This window comes from Salmo salar, chromosome 04 (assembly GCF_965601325.2).
Source record: "Salmo salar chromosome 04, fSalSal1, whole genome shotgun sequence".
Taxonomy (NCBI): Eukaryota; Metazoa; Chordata; class Actinopteri; order Salmoniformes; family Salmonidae; genus Salmo; species Salmo salar.
The window spans coordinates 85,312,987-85,336,335 of NC_138294.1; the positions used below are offsets into that span (position 1 = coordinate 85,312,987).

At 37.7% G+C, this 23,349-nt stretch overlaps 1 protein-coding gene across 1 annotated transcript in view; it reads left to right on the forward strand.

Annotated features, from left to right (window-relative positions):
- The window catches only part of cngk (cyclic nucleotide-gated potassium channel), a 31,445-nt gene extending 8,464 nt beyond the window's left edge, over positions 1-22,981 (forward strand). The window contains exons 3-42 of the mRNA XM_014198125.3: positions 1,589-1,868; positions 2,141-2,240; positions 2,412-2,497; positions 2,865-2,949; positions 3,236-3,413; positions 4,436-4,600; positions 4,726-4,872; positions 5,132-5,194; positions 5,320-5,434; positions 5,582-5,718; positions 7,556-7,654; positions 9,388-9,523; positions 9,700-9,813; positions 9,930-10,102; positions 10,188-10,330; positions 10,430-10,539; positions 10,620-10,752; positions 10,847-10,963; positions 11,051-11,150; positions 11,425-11,571; positions 11,689-11,751; positions 11,851-11,972; positions 13,864-14,024; positions 14,110-14,218; positions 16,318-16,973; positions 17,397-17,500; positions 17,674-17,817; positions 17,919-18,080; positions 18,185-18,277; positions 18,383-18,532; positions 18,677-18,810; positions 18,952-19,148; positions 19,463-19,695; positions 19,882-19,953; positions 20,180-20,454; positions 20,627-20,748; positions 20,955-21,181; positions 21,389-21,546; positions 21,713-21,816; positions 22,065-22,981. Coding sequence (XP_014053600.3) covers positions 1,589-1,868; positions 2,141-2,240; positions 2,412-2,497; positions 2,865-2,949; positions 3,236-3,413; positions 4,436-4,600; positions 4,726-4,872; positions 5,132-5,194; positions 5,320-5,434; positions 5,582-5,718; positions 7,556-7,654; positions 9,388-9,523; positions 9,700-9,813; positions 9,930-10,102; positions 10,188-10,330; positions 10,430-10,539; positions 10,620-10,752; positions 10,847-10,963; positions 11,051-11,150; positions 11,425-11,571; positions 11,689-11,751; positions 11,851-11,972; positions 13,864-14,024; positions 14,110-14,218; positions 16,318-16,973; positions 17,397-17,500; positions 17,674-17,817; positions 17,919-18,080; positions 18,185-18,277; positions 18,383-18,532; positions 18,677-18,810; positions 18,952-19,148; positions 19,463-19,695; positions 19,882-19,953; positions 20,180-20,454; positions 20,627-20,748; positions 20,955-21,181; positions 21,389-21,546; positions 21,713-21,816; positions 22,065-22,363 — 6,213 coding nt within the window. The 3' untranslated portion in view covers positions 22,364-22,981. The remainder of the gene's footprint in view (positions 1-1,588; positions 1,869-2,140; positions 2,241-2,411; positions 2,498-2,864; positions 2,950-3,235; positions 3,414-4,435; positions 4,601-4,725; positions 4,873-5,131; positions 5,195-5,319; positions 5,435-5,581; positions 5,719-7,555; positions 7,655-9,387; positions 9,524-9,699; positions 9,814-9,929; positions 10,103-10,187; positions 10,331-10,429; positions 10,540-10,619; positions 10,753-10,846; positions 10,964-11,050; positions 11,151-11,424; positions 11,572-11,688; positions 11,752-11,850; positions 11,973-13,863; positions 14,025-14,109; positions 14,219-16,317; positions 16,974-17,396; positions 17,501-17,673; positions 17,818-17,918; positions 18,081-18,184; positions 18,278-18,382; positions 18,533-18,676; positions 18,811-18,951; positions 19,149-19,462; positions 19,696-19,881; positions 19,954-20,179; positions 20,455-20,626; positions 20,749-20,954; positions 21,182-21,388; positions 21,547-21,712; positions 21,817-22,064) is intronic.
- Positions 22,982-23,349: the final 368 nt, after the last annotated feature.

Sequence of the window (23,349 nt, forward strand, 5' to 3'; positions counted from 1 at the left end):
TCATGGATCGTTAGTCCTTGCATCCATAGCGCTGTCTATGAATTTGAGAGTGGTTAAATTTCTCCAGCAAAATATCAATTTAATTGTTATCAAAACATCATTAGGCATGTATATAATATTAAAGAAATACTGATATTTTAGCACAATTACAGTAAATTTGCATATTCTGTCAAACCAAAATATATATATTTTTCCCTTAAATAATAATCTGCAGCTTTTCTTTTCAAAGGACAACCCACACTAGTACTAAAAAGCTGATTTACCATCATTTCAATATAGTATCATTTAGTTTTTAGAAATGTTAAGTAAATATAATTTGTCATATTTATGTGGTAAAAACGACTGCTATTTAAAGGGCCGGTACACCCAGTATTTTAATATACTTCATTTTATCGACAAAAGTGATCCATCCTGTCATGGTTGTCGTAAGGAGAAGCGGACCAAAGTGCATCGTGATTCTCGTTCCACATAATTTTATTGAACTGTGAAACTTTGCAATACATACAAATAAACTAAAGAACAAAAATAACAAACCGTGACGCAGAGGTGAAACATACACTACTCAAAATTAATCTCCCACAAACCCAGGTGGAAAAAATCCCCTACTTAAGTATGATCTCCAATTAGAGACAACGAGGACCAGCTGCCTCTAATTGGAGATCATCCCAAACAAAACTAACATAGAAATACAAAACTAGAACATGAACATAGAAATACAAAACATAGAAAAACACCCCCTGTCACACCCTGACCTACTCTACCATAGAAAATAACATCTTATTATGGTCAGGACGTGACACATCCATTGATCCTGAGAGACAATGACAAAAAATAAGTTTTAGTTTTCTTTATTTACTTACCTCACATCCAGCATTAGCATCGCTACTAGAGAATCAATAGGTGTGTTAGGGCTTATGGTAGGATACCTAGAAAAGCATGCCCAAATCCCTTTAAATCAAATGTTATAGCAAACCAAATACCATAATAAGTTGCACATATAGAATATTGGAGTATATTATAGGAATGATATTATATTTCCTGTAAAATAACATTTTTTTCTGAGAATACACACCAATACAGCACTATGTGTACATATAGATGAGTAGCTGGTTTCTGTATTACAGTTCTACCAAGTATTCATTCCACTGAAATACTTTTATGAGCCGTTTTGACTGCAACTAAGCATATATGTAAGGTAATATTGATTGTAAAAAAATATATATATGCACTGTATATCATTTTTTTAAACTTGATATATCATATAAGGCTGTTTTTTGCACTAGATTGCAGGAAATGGCATTTATAAGTGTTCAATAATCTCTGAGTCCAAAGGAAGGCACTTCCCCCCTACGAGCCTCCCCCCAGCCGTACTCAGAAGCACCACCTTGTTAAAACATCCATTGGTGGATTTTTATATGTGCTAAAATAAGATTATTTTGGTTTTGTACACAGCCATATGATATGTGGTATAGAAAAGTACAATCTTAGGCGAATACATGGGGAGCTATATCTCTGCAGATGATCTGTCTATCTGGTCAAAATCACTGATACAGGTCCCCCTCCAGCTAACCTTTTTGCTTTGTTTTAGCTGTTCTTCAACTCCGCTATCCCTGTCGTTGTTGGGATAAGATACTGCCTGGATGTGATCTTCGTGTTGAACATCATTTCACGCTTTTACATTGGATATGAAAGTAATGGTGTAGTCATAATTGATTCTAAACCAGTGCAGAGAAAATATCTCCGAACATGGTTTATCATGGACCTGTTGGCTGTTCTTCCCTTTGAGACTCTGAGATATGCCTCGCCTGAATTGCATTTTATGCATATCAATCGATGTCTAAGAGTCTTACGGCTGTTTGACATAATATGTAAGTTTCTTGATTTCATTTTATTGTTTTATTGTACAATAGTGATGACATTAATCACTACTGTATTTGTAAACCACCTAAAGCCCTAACTTTAAAATAATAATAATGGTACATGTTAATGATTAACATAATGACAACAAGATAAAATTATAGAATTCGATTTACTGTGGCAAAAAAACGGTGAGCTTAATTTATATTGTAAAAATTCTTCCAAAACTGCCAATTAATCCAATCTTAACCTGTATATACTGTCTCATATTGTTTCAATTAAGCGTCCTTTGGAAAAGAACCTGACACCAACAAGATACATGTTGCAGTCCTGAATTCCTTTTCTATTGTTGTCCTCTGTGTTCAAGTCTCTGCGTGTGCCTGGTGAGTTGGTATTTTTGTCAAAATTACATGGCCCTTCAAACCACCCACCATTCAAAGGCCCCTTTACAAGTAAGACTATGACATGGTTTTTCCTTCAGTCTCAAGATGAAAGATAAAATACTTACATTTTAAAGTTGAATTCCTTATTATCTTCTTTTTTTTTAATACTAGGTACAATCAGGCTTGTATAGCTGCTCATGGTGGCCATCCAAGGGAGTGTCCAAAAGAGGAGAACTGGTTACAGCTGTTGCCAGAGTGTACGTTTTAGAGTTTTCTTCTTTGCAAAATGAGGTAGTTAGCTAGCTACTATATGTATGTAGAGCAGGGCTCTACAGTGCAACCATTTTACTCACATATGCGCCTAAATATTGTGCTGTGCGACCTGTAATTTTCATCTAGGAGGAAAAACAAGAGTCAGCATAGAGCCCTGATGTAGAGCAAAACATTCTCTAATGACTGGAAACAGAGATGAGATTTGTTTCATAAGTGTTAATCAACAATGTAATCCTATCATTGGTATTGATAAACATATTAACATCACTAAAATGTTAATAAATGTATCATTGTAGGTGCATGTATGAATGAGTCACTGTTATGTATTGAATTCAATATTTTTTCTTGAAGTTTCAACCAATTTGACTGGAGTAACAGATTTGGAGTTTTATGCCACGTCACTATACTGGTCTGCAATAACTCTATGTTCTGTGGGGTAAGTAAGTAGTTTTTTAGTGGGTTTAAATGTATAAAAAATGTTTTACCAGTACCACTTGGATACAGTGAGCGATGTTAAACAAAGGCTCTTAAACATCATAAAATAACCATCTGGGCTACCTATAACTACATGGATGCTTTGTGACGTTCTCCATACATTTGTGTTCCTCTGTATTTGCATTAGTTTGCTTTTGATGGGCACAGGTGTTTTGTATAGAATGCTTTAGAATACTGGTAATTTTTCATAAAGAACTGAAAGTATAATAATATTGAGATTTTCTTAGCTATGGAGACATATATGCTATGAAGATCCCGGAGGTTATGGTTGCCTCACTGGTGATGGTGGTTGGTTTATTTGCCTTCATTGGAGTCATCGCGACAGGAATGAGCTCCATCATTAGCAATCTGGATGCCCGGAGAGGAAGGTTCTGCCATCGAATGGAGTCCATTTGTCTTCATATGGTATATCTCAACACCCATTGACATAATTTAGTGATAATGCCCGAGAAGACGGTTTTTGGAGGATATATTGGCACGTGTGTTGTTAGGGCAAACCCTGTCAATATGTCCTCCAAACACCGGTTTCCAGGGCATTATCACTTTTATACAACGGGTTACCAACATATTCAAATAATGATTGACATATTTTCATTAAAAATAAATGTTATTTTGATTACTATTTTATCCTTCCACAAGATATAGTCCCGACACAAATCTAGGGTTGCTACCCAAGCCTGCTGGTCGTTCGTTCTATTGGTTCGGTTGCTAGAGACGCGACCCAGGTGTTCAGTCTTTTTGTTATGTATCTTTGGCAGTCGTTCTAAGTGTTCCATTGCCATACTGGCTGGCACCGTTCTTATCCCTTACTTGCTGGCTAGCCAACTACAGCTAACTTACAGTCACGCCAAAAAGTGCAGCCAGAATAACAGCAAAGTGGATTCATTTTCATTTGTTTAAGCTGGTTTCTAAAGACATTTATTTGGATACATCCATAATAATGAGCTAATGAGGCGTGATTTCACCTGGCATAGAAAATGTGTTCACTCATCAGGACAGAGGAGCTAGCCAACAACACAGCTAACACAGTCACTTCAAACTGAAGCTGGAAAGGCTGCAAACTAGCTGCAATACATTTTGTTTTATCTTTTTTCAATTGACATTTCTTTGTATATATCCATAAAAAATTATGCCAGCAGATTAATGATTTCGTCTGGCTGAGAAACACTAAATGTTAGTCTAAAAGACATGTGAGATAATGTCTATATGCTTTTTATAGTGGAGATCAAGTTAATAAATTGCTTGGCTGGGCTGATGAGACAGTGGATAGGCATTTTAACGTCATAGATTTAACCGATGGTAACTTGTGGAATAGACACAGGCTAGAATGCAGTTTGAACCAATCTGCATTCAGGATTGGACCTACCCGTTGTATAAAAAATTAATAATCGTGATAAAAACAACAGCTTTTCTTTGTCTTTTTCCAGAAACAAATGGGATTGCCAGAGGAAGTTCAAACATGGGTGCATAAATATTACTATTATCTGTGGACGCATCGCAAAGGCAGTATAATCGCTGGCCTACTGGATGACCTTCCTTTTGCTCTACATTCAGAAATATCTGCTGCTTGTTACAAACCTCTGATGAAAAAGGTAAGATTTGTTTTAATGTGTACCTTGGTTTGTTCAGCCATGTATGATCCTTATAGTACTAAGATAAAGTCAAAGGCTTGAACTGTTGAGACAATGAGTATTCAATGTTTTGTATTCTCTTTCAGACAACCCTGTTTCATGATACCGGAGATGGCTTCAAAAGAGCTTTGTCACTTAAATTCAACACCTACACATACAGTCCTGGACAAATTTTGGCAAAGCCTGGAGAAATCAATCAAAATGCATACTACATTGAACATGGAGTGGTACAGGTACATTTAGTTTAGTCTTTGAATATCAGCAGTCATCACTTTGATGCCATCATAATGAATAATAGTTTTTCATTAAACATGATTAAACTAGTTAGTACAAAACTTTAATCGATCATCCAAATCTTTACCAAACTAAAGTGAAAATGTATAGTCCTATGCTGTAAACATTGAGTGTCCAACCAAATTTAGATCTCCATATTTCAAAATGAGTTCATTCGAAAATTGCTTTCGTTTACAAATTATTATGCCCTCCTTACAGGTATTAGGAGATAATCATTGTGACAAAGTTGCCCGTTTGCTGCCTGGATCGTTAATTGGAGAGGTATGGCAAAGAGCATCACGTCTGTTTTGATATTTTGAAATGTTTATAAAAACAATATGTGTTTGTAAGCTATTCCATGGGCTTATGCATCATGTATGTGTAAAATATGATTATTGTCCTTCAAGGCTTATCTGATGTACAGAATTCCGAGAAACACTACGATTTGTGCAGCAACATTGTGTGAAATTTGTGTGTTGGAACGCAGTGATCTTCTTGCATTGTTTGCGGATTACCCAGAAGGTAGGTATCGTTTTTTTAAATCACATTTTGATAGAACATATTGTTTAATGTAGTGTACATCCCTTGAAATCTGTTCTTTGAAATCTGTATTTTCTGTGACATTACAAATAAATACTGTCATATTGCAAAATAAAATATCTTCAACAGCTGGTTTGAAGATAGCAAGAACAGCTCAGAAACGGCTGCATAATGTTAGGCATCCTATTAGGGAAGCCTTTGCTCTAGGAGTGGCATCGAACCCCCAGAATGTGGTTTTTCAGAAGGATTTAAGTGTAAATCTGTTGGTAAGTATGAGTTCTGTCACAAGCCATTTCATCCAGTGTTCATGCTTCAGCAATGTACAGTACCAGTCAAAAGTTTGGACACACCTACTTATTCAAGGTTTTTTCTTTATTTTAACTATTTTCTACATTGTAGAATAATAGTGAAGATGTCAAAACCATGAAATAACACATATAGAATCATATAGTAATGTTGATGTTATTCTTTCATTTTACTAGGCAAGTCAGTTAAGAACAAATTCTTATTTTCAATAATGGCCTAGGAGTAGTGGGTTAACTGCCTTGTTCAGGGGCAGAACGACAGATTTTTGCCTTGTCAGCTCAGGGTTTTGATCTTGCAACCTTGCAGTTACAAGTCCAACGCTCTAACCACTAGGCTACCTGCCGCCGCTTAATAACACAGACCCCAAAGCAAATCAGGGGGAGGTAAATAGGGTTATTCAAAGAGGATAAACCATAGATGTTATGCTGAGATGTAGATGATAGATGGTCGTTCCTTCCCTGTCCTCAGTGATTGTCCTCAGTGGTTCTCTCCAGTGGTTCTCTCCAGTGGTTCTCTCCAGTGGTTCTCTCCACAGAACAAAGGGACAGAATGTAGTTTTATAGCCCAGCCCTAGCCTGTGATTGACCAATTACAATTCCTTGCAATAAAACTGTGCCAATAGCAAAATAACAAGTATCCTATTTCAGGTTGGACCAATGAGCACGTGCCACACATAGCTATAGGTTCAGGACTAACATTCCTAACAGATGTTGAACTGAAAACCAACTATTTCCATTGATAATTCCCTATTGACCATTAGTACTCTATTGCCCTCTTGTCCTCTGCGTTGTGTATTTATTTTTTAGATATTCTTACAGTAACCAAAAAAATGTTAAACAAATCAAAATCCATTTTGTATTTTATATTCTTCAAAGCAGCCATCCTTTGCCTTGATGACAGCTTTGCACGCTCTTGGCATTCTCTCAACCAGCTTCACCTGGAATGCTTTTCCAACAGTCTTGAAGGACTTTCCACATATGCTGAGCACTTGTTGGCTGCTTTTCCTTCACTCTGCTGTCCAACTCATCCCAAACCATCTTAATTGGGTTGAGGTCGGGTGATTGTGGAGGCCAGGTCATCTGATGACGCACTCCATCACTCTCCTTATTGATCAAATAGCCCTTACACAGCCTGGAGGTGTGTTGGGTCATTGTCCTGTTGAAAAACAAATGATAGTCCCACTAAGCGCAAACCAGATGGGATGGAGTATCGCTGCAGAATGCTGTGGCAGCCATGCTGGTTAAGTGTGCTTTGAATTCTAAATAAATCACGGACAGTGTCACCAGCAAAGCACCTCTATGCTTATTTGAGTTGTTCTTGCCATAATATGGACTTGGTCTTTTACCAAATAGGGCTATCTTCTGTTTACCACCCCTACCTTGGCACAACACAACTGATTGGCTCAAACACATTAAGAAGGAAATTCCACAAATTACCTTTTAACAAGGCACACCTGTTAATTGAAATGCATTCCAGGTGACTACCTCGTGAAGGTGGTTGAGAGAATGCCAAGAGTGTGCAAAGCTGTCATCAAGGCAAAGGGTGGCTACTTTGAAGAATTTCAAATATAAAATATATTTACATTTGTTTAACACTTTGGTTGCTACATGATTCCATATGTGTTATTTCATAGTTTTGATGTCTTCACTATTCTACAATGTAGAAAATTGTAAAAATAAAGAAAAACCCTGGAATGAGTAGGTGTGGCAAACCTTTGACTGGTACTGTACGTCTTTTTGAGGAAAATAGACTTGGCGTGATGTTATTGTATTAACAACTAATTATTTTCCTTTTCAGCCAAGGGATCAGAAGATTTTTACATTGTTTATGGAATATCTTGCAAACCACTCCCACAATGTCTCTTCATCAGTTAAAACATCTACAGATGTGAAAAGGGTAGGTTAGATGAACGAAGCAAATTGCTCAGAAATAAGAGAACATTTATTTAATTGTACAGTTGAAGTCGGAAGTTTACATACACTTAGGTTGGAGTCAATAAAACTAGTTTTTTCAACCACTCCACACATTTCTTGTTAACAAACTATAGTTTTGGCAAGTCAGTTAGGACATCTACTTTGACACAAGTAATTTTCCCAACAATTGTTTACAGACAGATTATTTCACTTATAATTCACTGTATCACAATTCCAGTGGGTCAGAAGTTTACATACACTAAGTTGACTGTGCCTTTAAACAGCTTGGAATATTCCAGAAAATTATGTCATGGCTTTAGAAGCTTCTGATACACTAATTGACATAATTTGAGTCAATTGGAGGTGTACCTGTGGATGTATTTCAAGGCCTACCTTCAAACTCAGTGACTCTTTGCTTGACATCATGGGAAAATCCAAAGAAATCAGCCAAGACCTCAGAAAAAAAAATTGGAGACCTCCACAAGTCTGGTTCATCCTTGGGAGCAATTTCCAAACGCCTGAAGGTACCACGTTCATCTGTACAAAAAATAGTATGCAAGTATAAACACCATGGGACCATGCGGCCTTCATACCGCTCAGGAAGGAGACGTGTTCTGTCTCCTAGAGATGAACGTACTTTGGTGCGAAAAGTGCAATCAATCCCAGAACAACAGCAAAGGACCTTGTGAAGATGCTGGAGGAAACAGGTACAAAAGTATCTATATCTACAGTAAAACGAGTCCTATATCGACATAACCTGAAAGGCCGCTCAGCAAGGAAGAAGCCACTGCTCCAAAACCGTCATAAAAAAGCCAGACTACGGTTTGCAACTGCACATGGGGACAAAGATTGTTCTTTTTGGAGAAATGTCCTCTGGTCTGATGAAACAAAAATAGAACTGTTTGGCCATAATGACCATCGTTGTGTTTGGAGATAAAGGGGGATGCTTTCAAGCCGTAGAACACATCCCAACCGTGAAGTACTGGGGTGGCAGCATCATGTTGTGGGGGTGCTTTGCTGCAGGAGGGACTGGTGCACTTCACAAAATAGATGGCATCATGAGGAAGGAAAATTATGTGGGTATATTGAATCAACATCTCAAGACATCAGTCAGGAAGTTAAAGCTTGGTTGCAAATGGGTCTTCCAAATGGACAATGACCCCAAGCATACTTCCAAAGTTGTGTCAAAATGACTTGAGGACAACAAAGTCAAGGTATTGGAGTGGCCATCACAAAGCCCTGACATCAATCCTATAGAAAATTTGTGGGCAGAACTGAAAAAGCATGTGCGAGCAAGGAGGCCTAAAAACCTGACTCCATTACAGCAGCTCTGTCAAGAGGAATGGGCCAAAATTCACCCAATTTATTGTGGGAAGCTTGTGGAAGGCTACCCAAAACGTTTGACCCAAGTTAAACGATTTAATGGCAATGCTACCAAATACTAATTGAGTGTATGCAAACTTCTGACCCACTGGGAATTTGATGAAAGAAATTAAAGCTGAAATGAATCATTCTCTCTGTTATTCTGACATTTCACATTCTTAAAATAAAGTTGTAATCCTAACTGACCTAAGACAGGGAATTTTTACTAAGATTAAATGTCAGGAATTGTGAAAAACAGAGTTTAAATATATTTGGCTAAGGTGTTGTAAACTTCCTACTTCAACTGTATATCCTTCTATGAGATCTTAATATCTAGATTTTTTTTGTTCCCAGTCTGTTTGGATGAGAACTATTCGACCAGATGGCATTTTTGCTCAGAAGTGGGAGGTTTTTATGTTTTGGTGTATCACCATTTCAATTTTTATTGAAACATGGGTACTTTTTTTCACCAACAACCTAGACACAAAGGGTGAGTCGTGTTGGAATTGTTCAATGACCTGATTTTCCAGACCACCACTAGAACAACTGTAAACTCTTTTGTTGGAAGAAATGCATCCACCACTAAAGGTTAGCGAGTCCTTAATCTAAAATGAATCGATCACTGACATTTTATTTGTGTTTTTTTTTTTTTTTATGGCTTTACAGGTTTTTACAATGAAGGATGGGGTGCGCTCTATCTTATAATCAGCTCATTGGTTGATGTTTTTGCCATTATCGACATATTTGTGAACCTCCGCACAGAAGTTTTTACAAAAGATGGTAATGTGTTGGTCTTCGTTGTTTTATAGAAATTATTTGATAGGTTTGATACTGATGCCATTTCAGTGAATAGAAACACGCATGCTAATTGTGGTTTATTTTCTCTGTTAACAAAGGCTATCAAGCTGACATAATGGGTATTTTTGACAACTATCGAAAATCTTGGAATCTGTATTATGACGTCCTGGCTGTTTTCCCTTTGGACTTGTTCTCTTTTACAACAAGTGGAGAAGCACATTGGAGAGTTTTAGGCTATATCCGAGGGAATCGTCTTATTTGGATTCGGAAGGTAACAAGTTTAATGTCTCATAGTTTTTATGACCATGTAGGTCATTGTGTGGCTGAACCTGAACACAAATGTTCTTACATTCCAGGTTTGTTTGTTTTTCAACAAAAAAGAAAATGACATGGATAAGAACCTGTTTGAGCTAAGAACGGCTAAATGTCTTTTCCTCATGATTTTCTCGGTGCACTGCTGCTCTGGAGTAATGTATCTCACAGGCTGCAAGGACTTCAGGTAATATTACAACCTTTTAGAAAAAAAAGACAATGGGTTGGAAGTGTTAATGAATTCTGTTTCAATTGATGTTTAGACAAATATTACATTTTTCCATAGGTGTGATGAAGAGTCATGGGCCTGGAACACAGGACTGAAAGCCAGCCATAGCAACTTGTACCATTATATGATTTCCATTTATTGGACCACAACAAGCATGACAACCATTGGTAAGATTAAGTCCACCCTGCTCAGTAAGTACAACAGTACAGTGCCTTAAACGTTTCATAACTGAATATTTCTTTCTCAGGATATGGTGACATTGTTCCCAGCACTATGAAAGAGCGACTTACTGCTGTGTTTGTTTGCTTCATTGGCTTGTTTGTCTTTAACTATATCATCAGTCAAGTCTATGCCACATTGGCCAGTCAGAATGCTGCCAGGTAAATATTTTTTACTTTTGTGTGTTTTTTAATCGTGAGTGTGTATTGATGTGCATTGGTTTATAACTCCTAAGCAAGACTATCTTTTCTCCAGGGTTACATTTCAGAATCTCCTCTCAGCTATGACCAACTTCATGGAAAGCCATGACCTTAGTTTATCTCTTCAAACAAGGGTCACTGAGTATATGAGTCTTCTTTGGTCAAAGTACCAGTAAGTTTGTTTTTAAGTTTTTCAAATATATCTCATAGGCCATTCCTTTCATTAGACCAAATATGTATTATTATTTTTATGTTTCAGGGGTCAAGCATACCCAGGAGGCCAATTTTTAATGCATGACTTGCCAATCGAACTTCAACAGATTGTCCTGATGAAAGAGAGAGGGAGGTTCTTGTCAAAGGTATCCATATTTGTTTTGTACAGTATGTACCTGTATGCTGATAAAGACAGTCATATCAAATATTTTGTAGTTAGGAAGAAAAACACATTGCAGACTGTTTATAAAGGAAATCGATTTTTCATACAGCTTTAACATAATTTACAATCACAACAGGGATGACGCTATTATGTTTTTCAGTCATTTATGAGCCCATCAGTTATTTATTCTTTCATTGCAACCATCATGCATTTTATACAGCATAATTAACCTATGTTTAAATGAAATTATTCAACAGATTCCTTATTTCGAGCAAGCTGGACAAGCGTTCATTCGGGATGTCGCATCAACCTCAGTCATGTATTTCTTTCCCAGAGGGGAGATCATCCAGTACAGTGAAACTATTACCAGAGAACTATTTTGCATTCGAAAAGGGACTTGCCAGGTTTGTATGAAAGAGTTATGCTTGAGTTAATAATGTGTATTCACATTATACATTTACTCCCCCCCACCACCATTTGTTTTTGTTTTTACAAGTAAATCCTTTGATTTGATTTTCAAGATTCTAAGTGATGACTTGTCTGAAATTGTTGGACTCTACGGTGAAGGAATGTATTTCGGGGAGGTAATATTTGCAAAGACATTTCCTCAAGCAAGGTTTTGATTGACTACTTTTATTCATATTTGGAATGTTACATTGAATACTCGTTGGATCTAATTTCAGGCTGGATTTTTGTTTGGAAAACAAGCTACAATGACCGTCCGTGCAAAGACTCATTGTGAGATATTAGTGATCGATTTTGACAAAATGAAATCTGTTCTGGAGAGATACCCGGTCATTGAAAGGTACATCTATTTTAACACTTGGAGCTCTAGTTTCAGTTGGTGTTAAGGTGGCGCCAGTGTGAAACGCACGTTGGTTTGAAATTTCGTCATGTAAAAACTGGAGCAATGGCATTTCCAAGCCCTAAAGCCAGGTTCGGTAATTGACCTGTCTTATATCAGCTCAGTTGTGCTCAGTTGGGAGGGTAGACATATTTAAGGTATGTCCTTAAAAACATGATCCAAAGTGCTAATTTCAGGCAGCGGTGATAGGGATTTTAAGACCAACCAAAAGCTGGTTTTAGCGGTAACGCAGGTGGTTATGGCAAGCATTTTGAAGGCGGAAACAGCCTATCAGCCGTAACGCACACTGCCCATATTGCGCCTGGAACAAGAGTAGCCTTTATACTTCGTATTTAGAAACATAAAAAATACATGTTTCTTCCCATTTCGTTTATTTGGTTAAAAACCAAGCATAACCTCCACTGCTCTCAATGAAGGCTTTTTTTTGTCCTGCCCAATGCAAAAGCGAAGTAGTTAAGACTGTCGATAAGGGTTTGGCTCCTGAGACCGTTTGGAAATAAATCTTAATCACCTAAACTTTATTAATATATCAAGTTTGAGAGGAGTAAAACAGTGAGCTGATATTCGCTTTTTATCTATACATTGTAGGCAGACCCACATTATTTTAGCCATGCAGGTCCCGTTTTGGACGTGCTTAAAACACTCAATGATGTAGGCTACGTGTCCATAAGCCATTTAACAAACCATAACGGACTAACATTGGAATTGGAGTTGATTCCAAGGCAATACATAAAAGACCGTAAACACATTACATTACATTTACATTACATTTAAGTCATTTAGCAGACGCTCTTATCCAGAGCGACTTACAAAATGGTGCATTCACCTTATGATATCCAGTGGAACAACCACTTTACAATAGTGCATCTAAATATTTTAAGGGGGGGGGGGTTAGAAGGATTACTTTATCCTATCCTAGGTATTCCTTAAAGAGGTGGGGTTTCAGGTGTCTCCGGAAGGTGGTGATTGACTCCGCTGTCCTGGCGTCGTGAGGGAGCTTGTTCCACCATTGGGGTGCCAGAGCAGCGAACAGTTTTGACTGGGCTGAGCGGGAACTGTGCTTCCTCAGAGGTAGGGGGGCCAGCAGGCCAGTGGTGGATGAACGCAGTGCCCTTGTTTGGGTGTAGGGCCTGATCAGAGCCTGAAGGTATGGAGGTGCCGTTCCCTTCACAGCTCCGTAGGCAATCACCATGGTCTTGTAGCGGATGCGAGCTTCAACTGGAAGCCAGTGGAGAGAGCGGAGGAGCGGGGTGACGTGAGAGAACTTGGGAAGGTTGAACACCAGACGGGCTGCGGCGTTCTGGATGAGTTGTAGGGGTTTAATGGCACAGGCCGGGAGCCCAGCCAACAGCGAGTTGCAGTAATCCAGACGGGAGATGACAAGTGCCTGGATTAGGACCTGCGCCGCTTCCTGTGTGAGGCAGGGTCGTACTCTGAAGCAACTTGAAGCAACCACATATTCTGCCATCGATCATGTTCCGATTGACCAGTGAGAGGCCAAGCCTCGACACACCCACAGCTTGTTTATTCATCAAAACCCAGCGCTTTTGCATCAACTCCAGCAAGTGCGCCTATAAATGTGATAGTTAAAATAGCACAAATATTTCAGACACACCCCTGAACCTATAGCACTACCGCCTACGCTTAGATTTACTATTGTGTTAAATAGAGTCCATAATATTCATTGTCATATGAATTGTCAAATGTCATAAGAGATTTCCTGTTAAAATGTTTATGCACAAACGTTCTAAATGTCATATACTGGTAGAGAAACAGAGATTGAGTGAATTATATAATGCAGATCATGATTTCTGATATTGTTTCCTTCTAGCCAAATTACAGAATTGCAATCAACACCAGAGTATTACCACACTTTACTGCAAAGAGTTGAAGAAATTATGAAGTCTGAGGAACAGGATGATGACACACTAAAGAAGAAAGATGCCTCGTTGACATATCAAGGTCGTCGATATGCCAAGAAGTCAAAGTGTTGTAAGTTTTCCCTTCACCATGTCTGCATACAATATGTGCCTCTTATTCAATTACTAGGAAAAACTAAACATACAACGGATTGTAGATATTGAGGACTTTGGAAACTTCCCAATCTATGCTGGAGCAGAGGAAGAAACTGTTGAGGAAAAACTTCTGAAACTGAGCAAAACCAAACTGATACCTCCCACACCAAGGTATGCAGACAACTGCTCAGGCTTGTGAAACTTGTCACTGTCAAACCATCCACATTTCATAATAAAAACCACAATATAATGAGCATTTACATAAACATTTACATCTAGTTTGTTTTTTTGCTCCAAGAGACAAATTACACTGCATTCGGAAAAGTATTCAGACCCCCTGATTTTTTCCCACATTTTGTTACGTTACAGCCTTATTCTAAAATTGATGAAATAAATAAAAAAAATCTTCATCAATCTACACACAATACCCCATAATGACATGGCGAAAACAGGTTGTTAGAAATGTACATAAGTATTCAGACCCTTTGCTATGAAATTCGAAATTGAGCTCAGGTGCATCCTGTTTGCATTGATCATCTTTGAGATGTTTCTACAACTTGATTGTAGTCCACCTGTGGTAAATTAAATTGATTGGACATGATTTGGAAAGGCACACATCTGTCAATATAAGGTCCCACAGTTGACAGTGCATGTCAGAGCAAAAAACAAGCCATGGGGTCGAAGGAATTGTCTGTAGAGCTCCGAGACAGGACTGTGTCGAGGCACAGATCTGGGGAATGGTACCTAAACATTTCTGCAGCATTGAAGGTCCCCAAGAACATAGTGGCCTCCATCATTCTTAAATGGAAGAAGTTTGGAACCACCAAGACTCTTCCTAGAGCTGGCTGACCTGCCAAACTGAGCAATCGTGGGAGAACGGCTATGGTCAGGGAGGTGACTAAGAACCCAATGGTCACTCTGACAGAGCTCCAGTGTTCCTCTGTGGAGATGGGAGAATCTTACAGAACGACAACCATCTCTGCAGCACTCAACCAATCAGGCCTTTATGATAGAGTGGCCATTTGGAAGCCACTCCTCAGTAAAGGGCACATGACAGCACAGTTGGAGTTTGCCGAAAGGCACCTAAATACTCTCAGACCATGATAAACAATATTCTCTGGTCTGATGAAACCAAGATTGAACACTTTGGCCTGAATGCCAAGCGTCACATCTGGAAGAAACCTGGCACCATCCCTACGGTGAAGCATGGTGGTGGCAGCAACATGCTGTGGGGATGTTTTTCAGCGGCAGGGACTGGGAGACTAGTCAGGATCGAGGGAAAGATGAACGGAGCAAAGTACAGAGAGATCCTTGATGAAAACCTGCTCTCAGACTGGGGCGAAGGTTCACCTTCCAACAGGACAACGACCCTAATCACACAGCCAAGACAACACAGAAGTGGCTTCGGGACAAGTTTCTGAATGTCCATGAGTGGCCCAGCCGGAGCCCGGACTTGAAACCGATCGAACATCTCTGGAGAGACTTGAAATAGCTGTGCAGCGACACTCCCCATCCAACCTGACAGAGCTTGAGAGGATCTGCAGAGATGAATGGGAGAAATTCCCCAAATACAGGTGTGCTAAGCTTGTTGCGTCATACCCAGGAAGACTTGAGGCTGTAATCGCTGCCAAACATACGTAAACAAAGTACTGAGTAAAGGGTCTGAATACTTATGTAAATGTTATGTTTCAGATTTCTTTTTTTTTATACATTTGCAAAAAAATTCTATAAAACTGCTTTTGCTTTGTCATTATGAGATATTGTGTGTAGATTGATGAGGAAAATAAATATTTAATACATTTTGAAATAAGGCTGTAACCTAACTAAATTTGGAAAAAGTCAAGGGGTCTGAATACTTTCCGAATGCACTGAATGTCTGTAACAAATTAATCAAATCAAATTGTATTTGTCACGTGCGCCGAAACGTGATATGCTTACTTACAAGCCCTTAACCCACAATGCAGTTCAGGAAATATAGGTAATCAAATATTTACTAAATAAACGAAAGTAAATTAAAAATAGTGTGAGAAGTTATTCAAGTATCAACCTCTCTTTTTTTTTAACTGCGCAAGAGAGATTAGCAGAGTTTTTCTTCAGATCCTGTCCTTCAGTGTATATAATGCTTAATGTTTCATTGAGACAAACTGACAGACAGTGTGTTCTAAATGACTTGAAATAATAACATGTTATGGGACTTAATGACAGTGTAATGAAGGGTGCTATAAACTATGACACTGCTCTGTAATGAAAATGTTTTTTTTTTCTTCTAGATATAGGGGTGCCATTTTGCCTAACAATCCACTGTACATCCGATGGGAATGTTTCCGATTTGTTTTGGCCATAACGGTCAGCATCAATAGCTCTCTTCTTTTTGCTTTTCTCCACTACAAAAAGGAACTCTGGATTTTGTCATACATTCTGGGCCTTTTTTGCTGGATTGACATGTATATCCGTTTGCATGTTGCTTTTTACAAGGACAGTCTCAGAGTGGACACGCTAGAAACGGCAAAACACTATGTGAAGACAAGCTTTCTAATAGATCTCATCAGCTGTTTTCCCTGGGAAGTTATTGGCTGGATGGTGGTTTCCCCTTTTGATGAGAATGGATTTTACTCCAACAATGAAGCGCTGCACCTATATGCATATCTCAGAGCCCCACATCTTCTCCAGTTATATCGGATTCCTCTTGCATTTTCATTCTGGCAATCAGGGATTGCAACCGAAAAGACGATTGTCACATTTGCTAAATTCTTTCTGTATTGCGTCCTTTTTCTTCACTTCAGCACTTGCATCGTTTTTGCAATTGTATGCCCTCCAGCAGACTTGTTTGGTGACACAACCAATTACTTATTGCCTATGATAAAGCACAACTGTTCATCACAATCCTGGGTGTATCACATGGACTACACTTTTAACGTAGTGTATGGTAGGTTCTAACTCAACTAGTTTGTTTTACTGCTACTATTGTTGTACTACTATCTTAACCATATACAGTACCAGTCAAAAGTTTGGACACAGAATGCCAAGAGTGTACAAAGCTGTCATCAAGGCAAAGGGTGGCGACTTTGAAGAATATATTTAGATTTGTTTAACACTTTTTTGGTTACTACGTGATTCTATATGTGTTATTTCATAGGTTTGATGTCTTCATTATTATTCTACAATGTAGAAAATAGTACAAATAAAGAAAAACCCTTGAATGAGTAGGTGTGTCCAAGCTTTTGACTGGTACTGTATAATATCATTAAATTACACTACAACATAAGTTACCAAAAATATTTTTTTTATGGAAAGTGTGTAACTTACTTGAGAACTTTGTATTGTCATGGAAAACTCTTCTTCCCCTCAGAAACGGCCACCTTCACAGAACTGTATTCCATAAGTTTATACTTTGCAACTGCAACTCTCAGTGGTGTAGGCTATGGTGATATACATCCTTATCTAACCTCTATGGTAAGGTTATTCAAATTACAAACAGTTTTTAGGATCAATGAAGTCATAAACAACTCAAGATTACAGCAATATATATTTTTTTAAAGCTACTGTAAAAGGTTTATACGGTTATTATTAAATGTACAGTATTTGAAAGTAATTGTATTGTTTGGTTTTTTTGTGTGTCTTTGCAGAAAATTACCATGGTCTTCATAATGGTGTCTGGAGCATTGTATTGTGGTTATGTGGCTGGTACATTTGCTGCTATGTTAGCCAATGCAGATGCTACAAGGGCAGCTTTTACTGAGAAAAAGGAAAGCATACAACTATTCTTGAAGGTAAGGTTTTTATTTTTGTTGATGTGATATTGTTTGTGGCAACATCTGTTGCTTACCTGTTGTATGTTTGAGGTCTCATTATGTGCAATTCTCTGCCTTAGAGTCAGAGCATTACAGGGGATCTATATCACAATACTGTGAACTTCTATGCTTTCAAATGGATAAGAACGAAAGGAATAGACCAAGACACACTGTTTGAGTATTTGCCATCATCTCTGCTCGGAGATATATCTACCATTATCTACTCTGACCTTATTGCAAAGGTACATTTATCAATTGATATATTTATCAGCTTAGACTACCTTGATTTAATGTTGTGACTAAAGTAAATATACCGATATACACTTGTATTATTGTTTAATTTTAGGCATTTGGACTTGATATCAAGAGGAAGCAGCGAAGGAACTCAGTGGCACAACATTTATCCCCACTCGAGAGAACATTATCTGGAAAGCTTGATGTAAAATAATTTATACTTTTTCCAGCTCATAAATCTTTTCTTCAAATCTTTTCTTCAAAATGTATTCTGGAAGATAAGTTTATTTTTGTTCTGCCAACTCTACAGGGACCTTTTTTTCACCAAATACTGAGGAAAGAGAGTGTGGACCAATTGGAAACAGATGGAGGATTCATTCGGTTACTAGCTAGACAGATTCGACCGTGCCTTTACAGAGCTAATGACCTGATATGCAAAAGAAATGACTTTGGATCTGAGGTGTGGCACACAGCCCTGCTGTGTTAAGGTTTCTATTTTCTATGACAGCAGGTCTCTATCCTAATGACAGAAAGGGTGTACATGAGAATGTTGCTGTTGCTCTCTTCACCATTTTTGTTATTACTAACTTTTTTTTTTTCTTAGATGTATTTCATTGAAAAGGGAGAAGTAGAAGTCTTGTCACAGGACGAGCTGACTGTTATCATCAAACTGAATGCGGAACAATACTTTGGAGAAGGAAGCCTTCTGTTTGCAGAACCTCGTGCAACCACAATAAGGCATGATACTTTTGATGACGTAAAGCATCATTTTCTCTCATTTAAACAAAATGATGTGTCTCTGATTAAGTACATTTCAGATTGTAGCATTGTATATGTCTTGTAACAAACTGTATTATACTGTTTTCTTGTGCATCCCAGGGCTGCCACAAATTGTGATCTGTATGTCCTCTCCAAGAAAAGCCTTGATGAAACTGTCAAATACTATCCAGACATTTGCAAACAGATAAAGAAAGCTGCAGAAACTAAACGTGAACAGCTACTGCAAAGAACAATGGACATGTCAAAAGTTCAGAAGAATGTTTCAGCAACTGACATACTTATGAATGACACAGGATGTAAGTTGGCTGGCATTACTTCTGAAATGTTGCTATATTCATGTGTTGATGAAATAGAAAGTCCGGCAAAAGCAAATCTATGTAACTTTTATAAATATTGTATTTATACTGAGGCACCTTACCACACATTTTTTAACTGCCCCACAAATTTTTTTTGGTGCCAACATTGCTTTAAAAAAAAAAATCTTTCAAATTATAGGAAAAAGCTTGGCTTAGCTCTTTGGTGTAGTATTGCTGCAGCAAACATATTTATTATAATTGTAGCTTTTATGGGTTGCACCATTTATACATGAGCCATTTGTTTCTTCCATCAGATATAAAGCTTTACAAGCAATGCATGGCAGAAGAGGAAAATAAAGCAAAGTTTAAAGACTTCCCATTTCATGTCCGAATTAAGACAAGCATCACTCAATTCTTGATCAGTTTTCTGTTGAACGTCATCAGAATCCACAACACAACAATCAATCCGGAGAGCACAGTACGTGTTGTGTATCAGTACACATCTTGCCTTCTGATCATCATTCTGTTTTGGGCGATAACATATATGGTAGGTGGTACGCATTGTTCTCAGAATTAGAATTCGTCCATTAGTGGAGTTCCGCCTATTGTATTATTGACCTCAAGGTAAAATATCAGTCAAATATAATAATAATAGGTATGAATATTCGTGTTGGGACACTTGAGTTGTAAGTAGTATAAGAAAATATGAATCATTGATTTCCCTTAATTTCAGCCATCTGTGTTCGATCTTGACCGAGGCATCTTTTTGTTGACAATGATTATCGAATACATTCAAATGATTGAGGTGAGAGTCGCAGCTCACGAATTTGTCAGTAATCTAAATAACCACCTTAGGGTCCTTTCAGTCTGTTGATACATTGTGTTTCCATAAATTGTAATGTACACTACAGCCACCTTTTTGTTTTAACCTTGTTGTATTAAGCCTGCCTCAATATGCAAATATCCTTCAGAACGGATTTGTTTTTCGGTCTATGCGTGTGATTACATAGACAATGTTATTTTTCTTTCAGATCATTTTGAAATTTCATATTTGCTTCTATGATGAAAGTGGATCATACATCTCAGACTACAGATCTGTGTCACTGAGCTATATGACGAGGAAAGTGGGATACATTTATGATGTCATATGCTCATTCCCATATGCGTTTACAATTTTGCACCTCATGAATCAAGTGTCACCGACAGCATTTCTGCCCATAATAGTATATGTTCGCACTTTTCATCTACTCCGGATTCTGACTGTACTTGTCTTCATGCACAAGGAGGAGCAATCCATCATAACTAAGTATATGCACTATGTTTTTGTTAAATTTTGAATGTTCTCAATGCTGTTTTTACCAGTATGTGTTTAAACAGTTGTGTGATACAATTTCCCACTGTCAAGTTGTTGTTGATTGGTGTTATCGCCAGTCTTTTGCCTCTAATCTATTTTCTCTTCTCTTCTTTTACATTGACAGCTTGCTTGCCTTACGAATCATCAAGTACTTGGTCCATGCAATCCTGTTTGTCCACTGTACCGCAGTTTTATTTCTTTTATTTGCTTTGTATGGTGGCTTTAATTCGTGGGTTGTCAAGACAGGTAAGGTCAGCTAAAATGGATAATGCATGATGAATGATTAAATTCGTTTTGGTAATGAAAATAAATAAATGAATATAATGAATGTATTAATTACAATACATTATACTTTTGACAGGGCTTTTAGTATAACATATGCAACATTTCAGAGTTTCTAAATATGTAAACACTAGATGTATATGTGTTGTTTTAATGTTTTGTTTTTACAGAAGTGTTTTACCTCCCTGATATTTACACCTACTCCGTATATTGGACTTTAGCAACTTACACAACAACAGGCTATGGTGATATCCGTGCAGTGACATACAGAGAAATGTTATTCTCCATTTTGATAATGATTCTTTCCAAGATGCAAGTCAGTTATAATATGGGACTTCTCTCATCCACTCAAACAAACAAGCAATCTCTTCAAGTGGCGTATGAAGAGAAGCTGCAGGTATTAACAAAATACTCAGACTAGAATTTAAGGAACTGTTTCATGCAGGTATTAACAAAAATACTCAGAATATAATTTAACAAACTTTTTCATAGTCAACTTTTGATTTATTGCCATTCAGTCTTCAAAAGCTGAAAATGAGGTACTGTTGCGAGAGAACTATGAATTTGATTGACTCATTATCTTTCTCTTCCCATTTTAATGCAGGCAGTCCAAAACTACATGATGGATGAAAACATTCCATCAGCGCTGAAAAATCGCGTAATCCGATTCTACAATTACCGATGGACACGCACCAAAGGAATAGATTCAGAAGAATTGTTCAAAGATACACCTCATTGTATGAAAGTTGAAATTTTCTCAAGGTAACTAGCAAGCCATCAATACTAATCTCTGCAACTGCTTAGTGATGAAATGTTAAACTGTTACATACTGTACCAAACTACTGCTTCATTTGACGAATGATGTGTATGTACAAAGACCATGTAGCATGGGATTATAAAGCCCTGTATTATTTTCTCACGGTTTTAGAATAAGCGTGAATCTACTGAAGAAAAATCAGCTCTTCACTCACCTCTCAGAAACATTCCTGCGACACTTGGCAACGAAAATGTTGTTGAAAAGCTACACCTCTGGTAAATATCACGGGCTGAATACTAACTTGAAATTCACCTGCATAACTTCACATTTTGCGCTAGTAATCTGCAGGGTGTATGGTCGGCCCATTTAATTTTCTATGGACTTCATTAACTAAGATTCTGCACCTAACCACTTCTGAGTAATCTGACAGTGTGTACATTACCACATGAGTTATTCACAAGTATTGTGAGTGGGGAACAGTGTATACTTTTCGCTGTACATGTTGAAATGCGATCTCTTCTAGGGGAATACATCAGTAGAAGGGGAGACTCTGGCCGTGGCATGATGCTGATCCTGATCGGTAAGGTGAAACTTTGCTCGTGGAGAACTGGAAAAGAGGCCATTGAGTATCTTACCACTGGAGCCGCCTTGGGAGTTGACATGCTGCTGAAATCCAATTTGTGTAGATACACTGCCGTTGCTGATAACTATGTGGATATATTTTTCCTGTCGAAAGAGCACTTTGAAGAAGTTGGGTCGTATTACCCAGATGTCATGAATAAGCTGCTGAAGAGAGCCTCGAACGTTATCAACATGTACTAACTGACTAGGTACACCCTTTCCCTGCTAAGGTATACAGGCAGGTCACAATATTGATCAATAGCAGGAAAGATCAAATGTGAACTCCTTTGTAATTCTGTTTACAGTTTTTTTTTGTGTGACCAAAGATGACTTGTTGACTGAAAAAAACATTGTCTCGGTAAATGTACTATTATAGAATATATATTTATATCCGTCTAAGTAAAGAATCTAGATGTATAGAAATAATTGACCAAATAAATGTGTCCCAACTGTTTTAAATATGCACGAACCCAATGTGAATAAAGTGTACTTATTGTTTAACTGGATTGCTTCAATATATATTCATTGAAGTAAATTAATGAAGAATGACTTAAGTGTTTTTAACTCTTTATTTGCCTGAAAAAACAGCACTCCGGAACTATGGCCCTTAGGAAAGTAGGGGTGATGGGAGCATTTGTAGTTCTCTTCTTGAACAGCAGAGGGCCCAATTGATTCATACAAGTTACACTAGCCACGTGTGCCTTTTTGTTTGTAGAGGTCATTTCAATGTTCTGCTCTTAGAACCTATAGCCAGCACCTAGATGATCTAGTTTGTCATGCATTTTAATGGTTAAATAAAGGTTAAATAAATAAAACAAATTGTGTGATTTCCTGCCAATAATCTCCAGATTCCATAAACATAACATTGCAGTGAATTACAATTTTTTTTTGCCATTTCAATAGGCATTTTTAATTTCACATCTCTGGATGAAGCATGGACATTCGAAAAGAAATACATATTCTGTACATTTACCATTTGTTTATCAGTATAATGTATTGTCAACTATATTGTACTTCATCTCCACAGGACAGTCCACAAAAATAAAGATAAACTTGATATCTTCTTACACTGAACAGAAATATAAACGCATCATGTAAAGTGTTGGTCCCATGTTTCATGAGCTGAAATAAAAGATCCAATAAATGTTCCATATTCACAAAAAGCTTATTTCTCTTAAATTTTGACC